The sequence below is a fragment of the Mirounga leonina genome, unplaced genomic scaffold (genome assembly GCF_011800145.1).
Source record: "Mirounga leonina isolate KUSES-001 unplaced genomic scaffold, KU_Mleo_1.0 Mir_166, whole genome shotgun sequence".
Classification (NCBI taxonomy): Eukaryota; Metazoa; Chordata; class Mammalia; order Carnivora; family Phocidae; genus Mirounga; species Mirounga leonina.
In genome coordinates this window covers 37,353,026-37,368,681 of record NW_023270418.1, presented here as the reverse complement: position 1 = coordinate 37,368,681, position 15,656 = coordinate 37,353,026, and the positions used below count along the sequence as shown (strand labels likewise).

General features: G+C 66.0%; 1 protein-coding gene across 1 annotated transcript in view; it reads left to right on the top strand.

Annotated features, from left to right (window-relative positions):
• The window catches only part of MUC5AC (mucin 5AC, oligomeric mucus/gel-forming), a 23,403-nt gene extending 15,102 nt beyond the window's left edge, over positions 1-8,301 (top strand). The window contains exons 34-52 of the mRNA XM_035013768.1: positions 240-621; positions 905-1,113; positions 1,505-1,679; positions 2,007-2,257; positions 2,342-2,525; positions 2,949-3,156; positions 3,502-3,680; positions 4,050-4,137; positions 4,243-4,360; positions 4,543-4,572; positions 4,943-5,114; positions 5,457-5,568; positions 5,814-5,844; positions 6,335-6,457; positions 6,543-6,641; positions 6,975-7,094; positions 7,313-7,376; positions 7,477-7,591; positions 7,962-8,301. Coding sequence (XP_034869659.1) covers positions 240-621; positions 905-1,113; positions 1,505-1,679; positions 2,007-2,257; positions 2,342-2,525; positions 2,949-3,156; positions 3,502-3,680; positions 4,050-4,137; positions 4,243-4,360; positions 4,543-4,572; positions 4,943-5,114; positions 5,457-5,568; positions 5,814-5,844; positions 6,335-6,457; positions 6,543-6,641; positions 6,975-7,094; positions 7,313-7,376; positions 7,477-7,591; positions 7,962-8,301 — 3,000 coding nt within the window. The remainder of the gene's footprint in view (positions 1-239; positions 622-904; positions 1,114-1,504; positions 1,680-2,006; positions 2,258-2,341; positions 2,526-2,948; positions 3,157-3,501; positions 3,681-4,049; positions 4,138-4,242; positions 4,361-4,542; positions 4,573-4,942; positions 5,115-5,456; positions 5,569-5,813; positions 5,845-6,334; positions 6,458-6,542; positions 6,642-6,974; positions 7,095-7,312; positions 7,377-7,476; positions 7,592-7,961) is intronic.
• Positions 8,302-15,656: the final 7,355 nt, after the last annotated feature.

Below are 15,656 nucleotides of genomic sequence, written 5' to 3'. Positions count from 1 at the left end.
CAACCTCTGTGCCAACAACCAGCCCATCCCCTGTGCCAGAAACCAGCTCAACCTCTGTGCCCAAATCCGGTACTTCGTCTGCTCTTACAACCAGCACAACCCCTGTTCTCACATCTGAAACAACCCACTCCCCTCATGTGACTGTCACCTGCCAGCCACAATGCACGTGGACCAAGTGGTTTGACGTGGACTTCCCGTCCCCGGGGCCACATGGAGGAGACACGGAAACCTACTGCAACATCAAGAAAAGGGGAGAGAAAATCTGCCGCCGGCCCGAATCCATCTCGCAGCTGGAGTGCCGGGCCGAGAGCCACCCCGAGGTCAGCATCGAGACTCTGGGCCAGGTGGTGCAGTGCAACCTCAGCAAGGGCCTGGTGTGCCGGAACCGGGACCAGGAGGGCGATGTCGGGATGTGCCTCAACTATGAGGTCCGGGTTTTGTGCTGTGAGCCCCCAGAGAACTGCAGTCACACTTCTGTGAAGCCCCACGTGACTTCACCTACCAAGCGCTCGTCCCCTCCCGAGCCTACCTCCGTGGTGTCCGCTGTGCCTTTGCCCAGCTCCGTGGCGCCACCCGCCACGACGTGCTACTGCAGCGTGTCTGGCAAGCTCTACTCCGCAGGTATGTGCACCGCGTGTGGTGCCCCCGGCCGCTGCTGTCCTGTGCACAGGAAGCCGTGGTGTCTGGGAGAGGGGCGGGTCCCTTGCCCGTGCCGCTGGGCTACAGGGTGTCTCCGAGCGCGGCACTGAGCCATCTTTGAGGATTTCTTCCTTTTGTTTCTGGGCAGGAAGGCCTCTACCAGGTCTGCCCTTCGTGTGGACGTGGAGCTTGGAAGAGCCACTCTGGGCTGCGGCTCTCCCCCAGCACGGCTCCGCTCACCCCCGCCTGGTCTTTTCTCTCACAGGATCCATCGTTTACCAACAGACCGACCTCGCCGGTCACTGCTACTATGCCGTGTGCACTCTGGACTGCCGCGTGGTCAGGCGGACGGACCAGTCCTGCCCCAGCAGCGTGTCACCTCCTGCCCCGGCCACCTCCCCCCACGGCTTCTCCCCGTCGACCTCCGTGCCTATCACTGAGCAGGGGTGCCCCAACGCAGTCCCCCCAAGAATGGTAACTCCCCCTCTCTGCCCTTCTCAGAGGCTGGTGCAGGGACTCTCGGCATCTTTCCAGTTCAGCTGTGGGCGGGAAAGTCAGTCACCCGCGGGCTGAAGCAGGCTGACTGTTGGGAAGTGGCCGGTTCTGGTCCTGCAGGGCTGCCGAGAGGGGGTGCCAACCGGGGAGCCGGGAGTGTGTGCAACCAGCAGATGACGGGTGCCCGAGCGGGTGGGGCCGGGCAGCCGGGGAGGGAGTGTGGGGTCGGGGCAGCGCTCCGGGGGGAGGCCCTGTGTGTGGAACAGGGTGGCAGGGGCTGGACAGGGCAGGTCCCGTCCCCTGCTGGCTTCCCGCGGCTCCCGTCTTGGGGGACTGCAGGCTCCCCAGGCTGAGAGCCGTCCTTCCACAGAAAGGCGAGACCTGGCCCACGCCCAACTGCTCTCAGGCCACTTGTGAGGGCAACGCAGTCATCAGCGTGCACCAGCGCCGCTGTCCCCACGCTCAGCCGCCGACCTGTGCCAACGGCTTCCCCCCCGCCAAGGTGGCCGACCACGACGGCTGTTGTCCAGGCTACCAGTGCCAGTGTGAGCCGGGAGCCAGGCGGGGCAGTGGGGCCCAGGGTGTCCCGCCGAGGGGGCGGGATGCACTTGGGTGAGCCAGCAGGGAGGACTGCCCGACAGCGAGGTGGGGAATGGATGGCGCCAGGCCTCCACCGGGGCGCCGAGGGGAATCCCGCCCGAGCCCCAGGGCCCCCGGGGCCGTGTCAGGCGGCAGGAGGCGAGAGGGCCTGGCCCCCCGCTCAGGCCTCCTCGGCTCCCGCCGGACGGAGTCCTGTGCCAGTGCGGGCAAGTGCGTCCCGGGGCAGACGAGCCGGTCGGGAGGCCCCGCGTAAGGCCGCTCTGCGCCCGCAGGTGTGTGCAGCGGCTGGGGCGACCCCCACTACGTCACCTTCGACGGCACGTACTACACATTCCTGGGCAACTGCACATACGTGCTGGTGCAGCAGATCATGCCCGTGTATGAGCATTTCCGCGTGCTCATCAACAACTACTTCTGTGGGGCCGAGGACGGGCTCTCCTGCCCGCAGTCCATCATCGTCGAGTACCGGCAGGACCGCGTCGTGCTGACCCGCAAGCCCGTCCTCGGTGTGATGACCAACGAGGTGGGGAGCCCCCCCGGCAGCTCCCCGCGGACCGGGGCGGCCGGGGGCGCCGCCTCATTCTGCCTCGTCCTCGGCCGTGTCTAGATCATCTTCAATGAGAAAGTGGTCAGGCCCGGCTTCCAGAAGGATGGCATGAATGTGTTCCAAATCGGCATCAAGATGTACGTGACCATCCCCGAGCTTGGCGTCCAGGTCATGTTCTCCGGCCTCATCTTCTCGGTGGAGGTGCCTTTCAGCAAGTTTGCTAACAACACAGAGGGCCAGTGCGGTGAGTCCCGTCCCCACCGGGCCCTGCGGACGCGGGGCCCTTTCTCTGCGGGAGGCACATAGCCGAGAGTGTCCGCCGTGGGAAGGGTCGCGCGGGGGGAGACCCCCGGGGACCGCGTTCTCGGCCGGGGCGGAGGCTGCTCGCGTGGCCCCGAGCCTGCAGGTGTTTCTGCTTTCCAGCCGCACCGAGAATGTGCGGGACGTGCACCGGAGGGGCCGGGGCCTGTGCCCCACGCCCGAGGCTCACACCCATCCACCCTCCACAGGGGGTAGGGAAACGCCTAGGGTCAGGTCCTTCAGCCAACCCATCAGGGCTGCCCCGAGCGCCAGGGCCCCACCCCCAGCTCGGGGGCCCCGCGGCCCGCGGGTCGGGGGCTCTCGGCTGTCCCCTGCCGGCCTGACGCCCAACCCCCCTCCGACCCAGGCACCTGCACCAATGACAAGAAGGATGAGTGTCGCCTGCCTGGGGGGGCGGTGGCAGCCTCCTGCTCCGATATGTCCGGCCACTGGAAGGTGACAGCACCCCACCAGCCACTCTGCCACGAACCTTCCCCGACGCCCCCTCCAGCCGGGCCCACGCCTTCGCCCACCCCGTGCTCGTCGTCCTCAATCTGCCAGCTGATTCTGAGCAAGTGAGATTTGGGGAGGGGCCCAGGCAGGCAGCCCCCCGACCCCACCCTCCACCGCCTACGGTGGCTCCCAAGGGAGCAGGGGGTCGGGGCGGGTGGAGCAGAGCCGCGGGTCGCTGCTGGGACACCAGGCGCCGGGCCGGCCGGGTGGGTCGGCTTCCGCTAGCTCGCTGTGGGTCTGGGCCCGCGTCATCACCCCAGGGCAGCACCCGGTCTCCGGGCTGACGGGGAGGCCCAGGGGAGAATCTGAGAAAGAAACAGCCGTGCTGCGGCGGGCCGTCCTCCTCGGGGCACGCACACCTAGGGCAAAGCCCGGGCTGCCCCCTGACCTGGCCTCGCTGGCCACAGGGTCTTTGAGCAGTGCCACGCTGTGATCCCCCCGATGACCTTCTACCAAGGCTGCGTCTTCGACTGGTGCCATAAGACCGACTCGGACGTGGTATGCTCCAGCCTGGAGCTGTACGCGTCCCTCTGCGCCTCCCGCGGCGTGTGCATCCACTGGAGGAACCACACCAGCCACGCGTGCCGTGAGTGCCTGCCCTGTCCCGGCGAGCCACGGTGGGCGGCTAGTGGCCGAGGGACAGACACGCCGGGCTGGCGGTCAGCAGCTGGGCTTCCTGGAGGAGGAGGCTTGACTCCAGGGCAGAGTGTACTCAGCTCCTGGCGAGTAGTGGGGAGCCCCCAGGTCGGGGTGCCCGGGGCCTGGAGCGCAGGGGTGGCAGTTGTGGGCAGGCAGGGCATGCAGGGGTGGGGCCCGAGGGGGCCAGCTTCTGGGCTGCAGAGCCCCCGGCAGGCGTCAGGCACTCAGTGGGTTCCTAGGGATGAGGCTCACGGCAAGGCCTGGAGTTTGCTCTGGGCTGGTGCCCTTGGCCTCAGCTGTGCCCCCCACCCCACAGCGTTCACCTGCCCCGCTGACAAGGTGTACCAGCCCTGTGGCCCGTCCAAGCTCTCCTATTGCTACGGGAGCGACAACACCAGCCTCATGTACGCACCTGCCTCTCCCTCCTAGGCCTTCCCCAGAGCCCCCGGCTGGCCTTCTCCTACCCTGGGGGGCATAGGGACCAGGCCAGCCCTCTGCTGTCCCCACAGGGCTCTGCAGGACGCTGGCCCCATCACAGAAGGCTGCTTCTGTCCAGAGGACATGATGCCTTTCAGCACGAGCTCTGACGTCTGTGTGCCCATAGACTGCCACAGTATGTGCCCATGGGTGGGGCTGGGGGCTGGCAGGTGCACAGGACCAGCTCCCCCCATGGATCTGTGCTTCCCAGCCAGATCCTGGGGCTTTCTGCTGCGGCTCGGGACCGCCTGGGCCCCCAACATGGGTCCTGCCCCTGAAAGGTGGGGGGCCGCGGCTGCCCACCTGTGACCTCAATCTCTCTCCCTCCAGAGTGCCTGGGGCCCCACGGGGAGCCTGTGGAGGTGAGTGTGGCCAGCTGGGGTGGGGGGCGGGGCGTCCTCTCAGTGCCAGAGCCTCAGAGGAGGGGCAGGGAGGGGTCAAGGCTCCCAGAGGGGGGCGCCCGCCCCTGGGGTGGCCCTGTCCTATCCTCTAGTGGGGCCCCCTCCTGCTCCACTGGTTCACAGTGAGAACGGAGGTGGTCACCCACCTGGCGCCTCCCACCCATCTCCCGCCCCTGAAGCCCTCTTCCCCGCCGGCTCCCCCCGGCTCCCCCCGGCTCCCCCGCCGGCCCTCAGCCGTGGGCTCCCGGCACCCCTCTGTCTGGCTGCAGCCATGCTTGGACCGGCGGGGGCCAGGCCCAGGGTCCTGGGCTCACTCGTGCCTCGCCTGCAGCCCGGCCACACCATCCACGTGGACTGTCAGGAGTGCACCTGTGGGAACAGCACGCTGACCTTGATCTGTCAGAGGAAGCCCTGCCCCCTGCCCCCAGCCTGCCCCGTGCCCGGCTTCGTGCCCGTGCCTGCAGCCCCCCAGGCCGACCAGTGCTGTCCCCAGTACAACTGCGGTGAGCTCGGAGTTGCTGCCCCCCTGCCTCCGCCTGAGTGCACAGGGCCCCTGCCCACCAGCTGCACGGGGGGGGGGGGGCACAACCAAGGGGACAGCAGCCCCCCGCCCCCCACAAGGCCTCAGCCGGTGACCCTCCCCAACAGACGTGCTCTGGGACGGGTGGGTATGCCAGGAGGGCAGGGGCTCCTCTGCCCAGGCCACCCAGAGTGGCCCGGCCCTTGGAGAGCTGGCCTGCTGGGTGGGCGGCACTGCTGGGGACCCCTGGGGACAGCACTGGGCTGGAGTGGGGGCGTGCAGAGCCGGACGCAGGCCCCTGAGTGGACCCTCCCGTCCACCGCAGCCTGTGACCCCAGCTACTGCCCCAAGCCCGTGGCCTGTCCCGAGGGCTCCGGCCTGATCTTGACCTACGAGGAGGGGGCCTGCTGCCCGAGCCAGAACTGCAGTGAGTGTCTGCAACCTCCTCGTGGGCCGCCCGGGCACTGCGCAGGGGGGGTGGGGGAGTCTCTCTCAGGGTCCTCTGTGGCTCGGGGTGACCCTGGACAAAGGCGCAGCTGGGGCACCACTGCCTGATGCCCGGGGCCAGCCCACTCCCGCGATACGTGCGGTCTCCACTGCTCTGGGGGCCGGGGGGCCGGGGGGCGGCAGGGGGTGAGGGTGGATCTGTGAGACTGCGCGTCCCCTCTCGGACAGGCTGGAGTGTCTGCAGCATCAATGGCACCTTGTACCAGGTAAGAGCGACACGGAGGCTGGGACCCCCGTGGCACCCAGGGAGCTGAGCCCTCCCTGTCCCTGCCCCTGCCAGCTTCGCCCCGAGATGGGGCCTGCCGGCCGTGCCAGGCCCCCCGCCAGCCCGGGTGCACCTCCAGCAGCCGTGAGCTCTCGGGGACCACAGCCCACAGCCCCGCGTAGCTGAGGCCAAGTTCGGCCCCCCGGCTTCGCCGCTCCTCAGCGTCAGTAGGGTGGGCGAGGCCCGCATCCCTCGGCTCTCTCCTGAACGTGACGAGGGCCCCCAACCTCAGTTTCCCCCGGCTGGGCCCTCTTGAGCATGTGACCTCCCTGGGCACCCTGGTCACAGGGCGCAGGCTTGGGGCCGCCCGCCCCCCCAACAGGAGGCAGCACCTAGGGTCACCCAGCGGGCCCGGCCTGCCTAGCGGGGGCCAGACCCGGAGGGGGACGTTCCGGAAGCTCACCGGCCCTGGCCGCCCCGACTCTCCCCAGCCCGGCTCCGTGGTCTCCTCCAGTCTGTGTGAAACGTGCCGATGCGAGGTGCCCGGCCGTCCCTCTTCGGACACGGCCGTGATCAGCTGCGAGATCCAGATTTGCGACACCCGCTGCCCCGTGGTGAGTGCCTGCTGCCACCGCCCCGTCCTGCCGCCCGGGGCAGCCGGTGCTGGGGCTCAGGCTGCATGGCCACGTCTCCCCGCAGGGCTTCGAGTACCGGGAGCAGAGCGGGCGGTGCTGCGGTGGGTGCGAGCCGCAGGCCTGCGTCCTCAACACCAGCGACAGCTCCGTCCACGTCTTCTACGTGAGTCCTGGCTGTGGGCGGGCTCGGGGCCACGGGGCCGCGGGTGAGCCCTGGCTGGGGCGAGGCCACACTTCCCAGGAGCTCCGGGGGAGGCCGGGGCTCGGGGCCAGGTCCCACCCCTGCCTGGATGGAGCTGCTGTGAGGTGCACAGTGGCAGCAGGGGTGGGGAGTGCTGAGCCGGCCGCGTCCTGGTGCACTGGGGGTCCCTGGGGAGCGGTCATTGTGGGGCTTGCGCCTGGCAGAGGCCAGGAGGGCTCTGGAAGCCCACGGGCCGGGAGGCGGACAACAGGCCTCCCCTGCCCGCTCACCCTGCTGGCCGGCTCCTCCTTGCAGCCCGGCCAGTCCTGGTCAGACCCTGGGAACCCCTGTGTGACCCACGAGTGTGAGGAGCACCGGGACGGGCTTGTGGTGGTGACCAGGAAGAAGGCGTGTCCCCCACTCCGCTGTCCTGCGGTGAGCTCTGGGAGCCCACAGCCCCGCCTGGCCCCCTGGGCGCCCACGGGAGGCCACCGCAAGATTCGCCCGGGGGTGGGGGTGGGGAGCCGAGGTCGGCCCGGTGCGGTGGCCGTGGGGGTGCTGCCCGCCTCCGTGGGGCACTGTCCCCTCCTGTGCGTCCCCCCACTTCTGGGACGGCTGCCCCGGCCCTCACAGCAGCCCTTTTGTCGGCACAGGACCAGGCCCGGCTGAGCGCGGATGGTTGCTGTGTGTCCTGTCCTCCATTCCCATCCCAGCCCAGTGAGCGGGGATGTCCTCGGGGGGTGGCCGATCCGCCCGGGGGGGCCCAGGGCTCCCGGCCAGTCCTGACCCTCTGCACGGCCTCCTGTGTCGCCCCCAGACTCGCACTGCGCCATGTTTAACGAGTCCCGGGTCATCAAGCAGCAAGGCTGCAGCTCCCTCCAGCCTGTGCCCCTGGCCTACTGCCAGGGCAACTGTGGGGACAGCGCCTCCATGTACGTGAGCCCCTTCCTCAGCCCGGCCCGCTTGCGCGGGGCAGGGTCTACACTGGGCGCGGGGATGGAGAAGGGCGGGGGCAGGGCGGCGGGGGCGGCGGCCCGTGGACTGTCGGGCATCCGGCTGTTGGGTTTGGGGACCACAGACTCAATGGCCCCGTTGGTGGCATGCCTGGGGGTCAGCCGTGGCTCTCTGGCGGCCTGGTCAGCTGCGGGAGTGTTCACACCCCGCAAGGGGCGCGTGGGCGCGTGCGCCTGTTACAGGCCGGAGCGCCTCTGAGAGCAGGTGGCCGCGACACAGGTGGGGCGCTTGGGGTCTGACGTGGCTGCGGGCCACGTGGCGCCCGCGCTGAGCAGGCCCCGCCCACAGGTACTCCCAGGAGGCCAACGCCATGCAGCACCGCTGTGAGTGCTGCCAGGGGCTGCGCGTCTCCCTGAGGAACGTGACCCTGCACTGCAAGGACGGCTCCAGCCAGGCCTTCAGCTACCCCCACGTGGAGGAGTGTGGCTGCGTGGGGCAGCGCTGTGGATCTCACGGCACCCCGGGCCACGCGGAGGGGTCGGGGTCTATGCAGAGCGATGAGGACCAGAGCCAGGAGATGGAGCGTGCGGGCGGGAAGAGCGGGGCCAGGGCCACAGGCCCTCCCAGCCGACTGACCAGCACCCGTCCTCAGGGCTCCCGGCCACCCCCGTCTGGGATACACCGATAAGAGCGTCCTATTCCCTACAGCCTCGGCTCCAGGGGACCGAGACCAGGCTGCCCTGCCCGCCCACCTCGCCCCTCCCCGGGGTCCGGCTGGCCCTTGGATGTGCGGCGGCCCCGACCAACCTGCAGCCCCGCTCGGGACCAGGCTGGGGCGGGCAGGGCTCCTCTGGCCGCGGGTCCAGCCTACGTTCCCAGGACTTGAGCATCACGGTGGTCGCTTGGACTGGGTGCCCGGCTGTTTGGCCCGCCACCAGGAGGCACAGCCTCACCCTGTCGGCCCTGGGCCACAGGAAGTGACCAACTGGATTCACAAATACACTTGGAGCATTTTGCAACGTGTGGACTCTGTGGTTTTTAAGCTTGTCTGTAAAACCCAGGAATGGGGTGGGGACAGACTGGGTGCCAGAGGGCCCACTCCACACCCTCAGCCGGCCCCCAGGACCAGGCAGCCAGGGAGGTCGGCCGGGGCCCTGCTGCCTCCAGCTGCTGGGGAACAGCACGTATCCATGCACAGAATAGAGGGAGGGAGGGCGTCCTGTATGGCCCTGCCTATCCACCCCGCTGGTCACACCGGACACCAGTAGGCCTTGCGTGCTGAAGGAACCTTCTAGAAGAGGGCTCCGTCTTTTTCCCACAAAGCATCAGACCCCTCACCACATAGACACCGGGTTGGGTGTGTGTGCACTCGTGAGCACAAAGGCCCACCGCAGACCAAACCCTTGCCCCTCCCCTCATCCTCCCTGGGACCCCAACTCTGCCCTGAGAACCTCCACGTTCCTCAACCCCTTCCTTGGAGGCCCCGGGGGAGGCCCCAGACCACACCCCCAGCAACACGCTGGCCTCAGGCTGGACCCAGCCCCACAGCAGCCCTGGGAGTGTGGACAGGGCTCACCTTGCTCCCAAGACCTGGTCAGAGCAGCCCGGGTGTGGCCGGCACCACCCTTCAGTTTCTGTAGTGCACCCACCAGGACGGTGTTGCCCTCACCCCTGGTCCAGTCCCCAGCCCGGCCCGGCCCAGCCGTCGCTGCAGCCACACGGCAAGGGGGACCGACCTCGGAGCTTGACCCCTCCTATCAGTGACCAGCTGGTGCCGGAGGGGTTCCCTTGGGCTCAGGAGACCACCTGAGTGTGAGGTGGACGGCCACGGCCACACAGGGGCAGGGAACAGGCTGCTGGCCCCGCGGACGCCCTCCTTGGGAGCCGCACATTCTCAGGCCTCTGGCTTCGGGAGCCGCTCTTCCACTGACCGCTTGACCCCGCGGGTGTGGGCGGCACCCACGTCAGTGCCACTGACCCCCCTGAGCGGCTCGGGTGTCAGAGGGAGCCGCCTCTTCCTCGGGGTGGAGGGTGCAGTGACTAATCCCCCACCCCCTGGGGACGGCCCAGCCCCCTGCCTGGATCTGGGGCTGGCGGCAGGAAGTAACCAGAGAGCGGGTCCCTGCCCGCCAGCCCCAGCCCCAGCAGCCCTGGCCAGATTATGCAAGTTGTTTCTGGAAAGAGCTGCAAGCTAGGTGTAGCCACCAAGACCCCCAGGAGGCTCTTCCCACAAGGAGGCTGCAGGAGGCTGTGGGGATGAGTTGTCATCTCTGGGGTGGGGATAAGTGACCAGAAGTGGCCCCCATGGGCCTGGCTGCCCTGGGCAGCTCCAGACCCCACCTCCCACGGCCTCTTCCGAGTCTGGCCCGGAGAGCCTTCCAGGGCCGGGTGGGATGCTGGTGGCTCTGACGGGAAGAGCTGTTCCGCACTCGTGCTTGGAGAGTCCAGATGGGGAGGCAGCTTCTGCCCAAACCAGGGACGCCAAGCGCGCCCAGAGATGGACACAGGATGCTGGGGAGCCTGTGACCATGTGGGCGGGTTGCAGCTGCTTCCAGAGCCAGAGCCCCAAGGCCCCGGGGCGCGCGGGGGCTACAACTCTGACCTCTTTGGCCACAGACCTGGGCCTTGGTGCTGGGTTGGCTTCGCAGAGAGCCCAGGGGCCTTGGGTGACGGACACAGAGGCCTCTGGGGCGGCCCCCTAAGCTTTGGGAGCAGAGACCAAAGAAGGATGATTTTGGGGACAGAGTGAGGACTTCTGGGCTTGGGAATGAGGCAGGAGGGCAGCTGGTAGACTCCTGCTGGACGCTGGACACACGGGTGCTGCCCTCGGGGCGCCCCCTTCCAGGTGGGCATGGCGTGCCGGCAGTGGGCCGGCCCCTGTGAAGACCTGGGCGCACCTCAGCCCAGTGACACACTCTGTGGGCAGGAAGCAGCAGACGAAGTGTCCACCTACAAGAGAAAACCCAGCGGAATCAGCAGAAGCCACCAGAAGCAACGACAGTCTGGCTTGGTGGCCGGACCCATGACCCTCGGCCCCTCTGGAAACGTCCATAGTGTCAGAACCATGCTGTGAACGGCCGTCCGGCGGGCGGTGGGGGCGGGGAATGGCCGCGCCTTGGACTGGGGACATGTGGGACACAGAGCAGGACCGGAAGAAGGAGCCGAGGGGAGTGTGCGCCCGAGACGGCTGCCCCACGTGGCCCCAGGCGGAGCCGCCGCGGTGAGGTCTGGGGAGGAAGTTGGCAAATGCATTGTGTCAGAGGCCCTCACACGTCCAGTCTGCTGTGACAAGGCACAGGGAAGTCAGACCCAGGGGTGCACGCTGGAGCACGGCAGCCCCCGCTGGCCAGGGGGGCTGGGGCCTGAGGGAGACCCTCCTGCTCCCGGGCCTGGCTGAGCTGGGCAATGGTGGGCAGAGCACACAGATTACTCGGAAGAAGGCCGCCGGGCAGTAAGGCAGAAAAGGGCAAGAGGTTGAGGTGGGGGGATTCTGGGGCCTGTGGGCGGGGGGCAGGGGTCCCAGGCTGTACACGCTGCTGGTGCGTCCGAGGTAGGCCAAGAGAAAGGTGGCCAGGTGGTCGAGTGGGGTGCAAGGGTCAGCGAGGACCAGGCTGTAGTCCTGGGGGCCCTTAGTGAGGGGGCCCTGGGGGTCCGGGCAGAGGTGGTTCAGCCCTGCCTTGTCCTTCAGACCCCCACTGCTGGTTGAGGATGGACAGAGGGGTGATGGAAGGAGCGGGAGAGCAGCTGGGAGGCTGGGCTCAGGGCAGGTGGGGAGTGAGGAGGGGTCAGGGGTAAAGGTGATAGGCCAGCCAATGGACAGCAGGCAGGAGGGGCTGGGAGGCCGGAGCTCCACAGGGCCACGCTGGAGGTGACGGTGGGAGGGGAGGGGAAGGAAGGGGAGCAGAGGGGAGGGTGGGCCTCCTCGCTGTACTCCCAGACTGAGGACCCTGCAGGGGAAGACGTGGACGTGGGGAGAGATCCCTTGGACGAGACTGAAAATACCAGCTGTGCCCAACAGCTTGGGAAAACACTTTGATGACCTGGGCTTCCTAAGTGCCCTGTTCTGGGCCCAGGACCCCGGGCTGCCCAGTGCCCGCCCCAGGGTCTCAGGCGCTTGAGCAGGGGTTGCCTGGTGGGGCTGGAAGCGGGGTTCCGGGAAGGGTGCCAAGGACAGGTCGGATCCGAGGCCGCCCGACGAGGACCCTCCACTCCTCCAAGGCAAACAGCTTGGGTGGCCCCCCAGTGGGGCTCAGGGGACACGTGCCCCACTTCCCACTCCATCAGTGCCCCTGCCAAGCCCAGGGTCACCCGTCCCTGTGTGAGCACCACAGCTCATCCCCCACGCAGTGACAGAGCAGGTCGGGTGCCCTCAGGGGATGGGGGAGGGGGGACCCAGCCCATTTCAGGGGCTCCGTCTGAGTAGGGGGACCCAGAAACTCCCACCTTGGCCCCAGCCCCTCCTCCTCCCAGGGGAAGCAGCCCCAGGAGCACCCCAGCTGAACACGGAGCCAGGAGCCCTAAGCAGTAGCCCTGCCTTGCATCTTGGTTGGTCCCAAGTAGAGCCCAGGGGTGGAGGGCTCCTTCCTGCACTCCACCCCCACAGCCGTTGGCCCTGGCCCCAGGAGGCCGCCTAACCTGGTCTCAGCAGGAAGCTGGGGCCTGGGGCTCCTCCGTGGGGGGGTTGGGGGGCACATTCCCTGATAGCCCCAGCCCGGACAAGGGTCCTGTTGTCCAGAAGCCTTGTTCTGTCCTCAACCGATGGCTCCCAAGCTTCCATGGGTCCGCGAGAGGACCAGTCAGTGCTAGCGCTTTGTGGAAACCAACAAGAAGCCGAGCCCTGTGGAGAGCAGCCCTGGTGGGGGCCACACCCCACGATGGGTCAGGACCTGCCCCGGAGCCCGGTCGTACGCCCGGCACCTCATCCGCTGTAGTGGGAGCTTGCTTGGCTCACGAAGCCCACTGAGTTCTCGTGGGGACTCCACCTCCCCGCCCACGGTCATCACAGATCGTTGTCCCTGGGCAGCATCCACACCTCCAACTCCGGCCATCGGGGAAACCGAGTCTCTGTTTCTGGAGAAACAGAGCTGCTCTTCCGTCTGCATGTGGGTGTGCGTATCACACACACACGGTCTTGGCGTGATGTGCAGATGTGGACACAGGTGGGGGGCACCAGAGCCCCGGGAACAGCAGGAGCCCCTCTTCCAGAGAGGCCGTTGCTGGGCAGAGGGGCCTGGCTCTGACCCTCACCCACCCACACCCCCACACCCCCCCACACACAAAGTCCAGCTCACCATGCGTGCCCCCAGCAGCCTTTCCTGACCGCCCAGACATTGCTAGGCACTGCCCCGCCAACCCCGTGAGCTGGGTTAACAGTTCAGAGTTAAATTCACTGACCACTGACCCAGGGGCGGCTCTAGCCCCAGCCTATGGCCTCACGACCCGAGCCTGGGGATGTAATCTTGCGTCCCCACAGGAGCAGCATGGACATGCTCACGTCTAGTGTCTTAGCTCCGCACACTCCACACCTACTTACCGAGTGCGATGGCCACGTCCCCGCCTTTGGGATGCAGCAGGGGCCCTGGCAGAACATAAGTAAGAAGACATCCAGGCACCAGGGGTCCCCTGACAGCCTCCCCAAGAAAATGTAAGAGGGTGAAGTCGGTGGCTGCTGGAGATGGTGCCGGGCCCCACAGAGGGACAGTGCTCTGCTGCTCAGCCTCCCCAACTGTGGGGCCTGAGCCAGGACAAGGCTGGCATGCAGGATGCGGGTGTGTCCCGCCCCCACCCCCGTCCCTTCTCCAGGTCACTGGTCACTGCTGGGGCCTTGGGGCTGGTGGGGTGGGCCAGCGGGGGGAGTTGGTGGGCGGGCCTTGGTGTGGATGCCCTGGTGCCCCGGCCACCGGCATTGACACCTCTCTCTGCATGAAGTGGGGGAAGTGGGCCCCTCTGCCAATCTTGTGGGTGCTGAGTCAACACTGGGGTTCCTGGAGGAAAGGGAGGGTCTGTTTGCCGGTTGACACTTGGTAATCTCTGCCTTCCACTAGGACGCTGCTGTCCCTCCTGCTGTTTGCTCTCCCTCTACTGTGTTAATCTTGAGCAAACCAGACTCAGTGGTTTGCCTCTGACCTTCTCTTCTGTCCACACCGGCCCTGCCCATGCTGGGCCATGCCTGCTCCCCCCCCACAACCAGGCTCCCAGACTTCCCAAGACCATGCATGGGGGTGCTGCTTCTCCTGGAGATTCACCAGGGCTGGGGGGAAGGCGGAGGGAGGGGGAGACGGGGAGGAGGAGGCACCTGGTGCACCTGCCTTAGGACCAGCCACAGGGCGGGGCCCCTGGAAGTGCAGGATCCCCTTGTGTGCACGTCAGCCACCTCCTTGGGCTGGCTTTGCCCGGAAGATGGAGTGGCTGCCCGCCCCCTATTTCCTCCTCCACTCCCGGCCTTGTCATCTCCCCTCCACTGCTTGCTGTGTGCTGGCCTCCCTCAAGTCCATTCCCCAGATGGCAGCCAGAATGGAGCTTTCTGGAGAACCTTTTATTTTGATGTGGTTTCAAGTTTACGGGTAAGTTGCAGAGAGAGTATAAAGAGCTCCTGTCTGCCTTTATCCAGATACACGGATGTTTGCATCTCGCTCCCTTCGCTTTTGCTGTTTGCTCTCATGTGTGTGCGTGCACCTGCCTGCCCTCTGTATCCGAGCCATGTGGGTTTAAGAGGCATGCCCCTTCACCCTGACATAGGTGGGTGTGTGCCTCCTAGAAACAAGACAGGGGTCACGCTCAGCGGACTCAGCAGTGACACACAGCACCCTCTAAACCACAGTCCTGATTTTCCGATCCTGATTGTCATAGCCACACATTCTCCCAGACCAGGATTTGATCCAGGACCCCATGTCCCATGAGCACCATCCCTCTTCTCCTTTAGTCTGGGATCTGTCCTCAGCCTTTCGCTGTGTTCCTTGACCATGATCTTTTCAAGGGGTGCAGACTTGTTAGGTTGTGCAGCACCCCCAAATCTGGGTCTGTGTGCAGCTTCCTCACTTTAGGCAGGAAAAATACCACAGAGCAAACGTGTGCTTCTCTGTACTTCGCACCTGGAGGCACCTGGAGGCACCCGACGTCGACTGGACCCATTGCCAGGATGGATGTCCACCTGCATCACTCAGGGTGTGTCTGGCAGGTCGCTCCACTGGAAACCAACAGTCTGCCCCTCAGAACCAAGAAGGGTCTGATGGGAGATGTCTGGGGCCTGCAGGTGCCTCGCCCCTCAGGCTGTCACCGTGACCGATGCCTTTCTAGTCCCGTCCACTCTTCTTGGTTGGCATTCTTCTGCAGGAAGAGCTCTCTCTTCTTTCCCATTTACTTATTTTTAATTTATTCATTTATATCAGAACAGGCTCATGAACTTCTGTTTTCAGTACAAATCTTTTTAAAAATATAAACCAATCAGGAATTAGTGGAGCTGGTAGCTCTAAGTGTTTGTCCACCGTAGAAACACTGAAAAAAACAAGGACAAATGGTCTGAGCCAACTTTGTGGAGCTCTATACATGAAGGTTTACAGAAACCAAGCTAATGTCCAAGCAAGAAAAGGCCATCTTCAAAATGGTCGGAAATTCCTGTGGCAATTTTTTCTCATCCTTGCCCCCACCCCAATCCCAGTGCATTGATGGCTTTGTCCTTGGATTGGCAGCCTGGTCCCCATTCCTCCCCCCAAACCAGAGGGAGCAGAGAATGTCATGTCTGCAGGTTGCTGTGCTCATCTGCTCTAAGCTGTCTGGTAGGTGGGTACCTGGAGGGCTGACACAAGGTGCTCACCTCTGTTTTGCTTACCTTGGCACTCAGGTGGCTGAAGCAGCAGGCACTGCTCTCACAAGTTGCTAGGTGACTACAGAACCACAGACTCCTGGAGCAAGCAATCACAGGTGGGGACACACAATAGTCCCCCTTTGGCCTGCACAGGTTGAGGTAGGGCTTTTTGGAAAATTAGGACATCTGAAAGCAGGTACGTGCACATGGGGATTTGGAAAGCCACGACCATGCTCGGG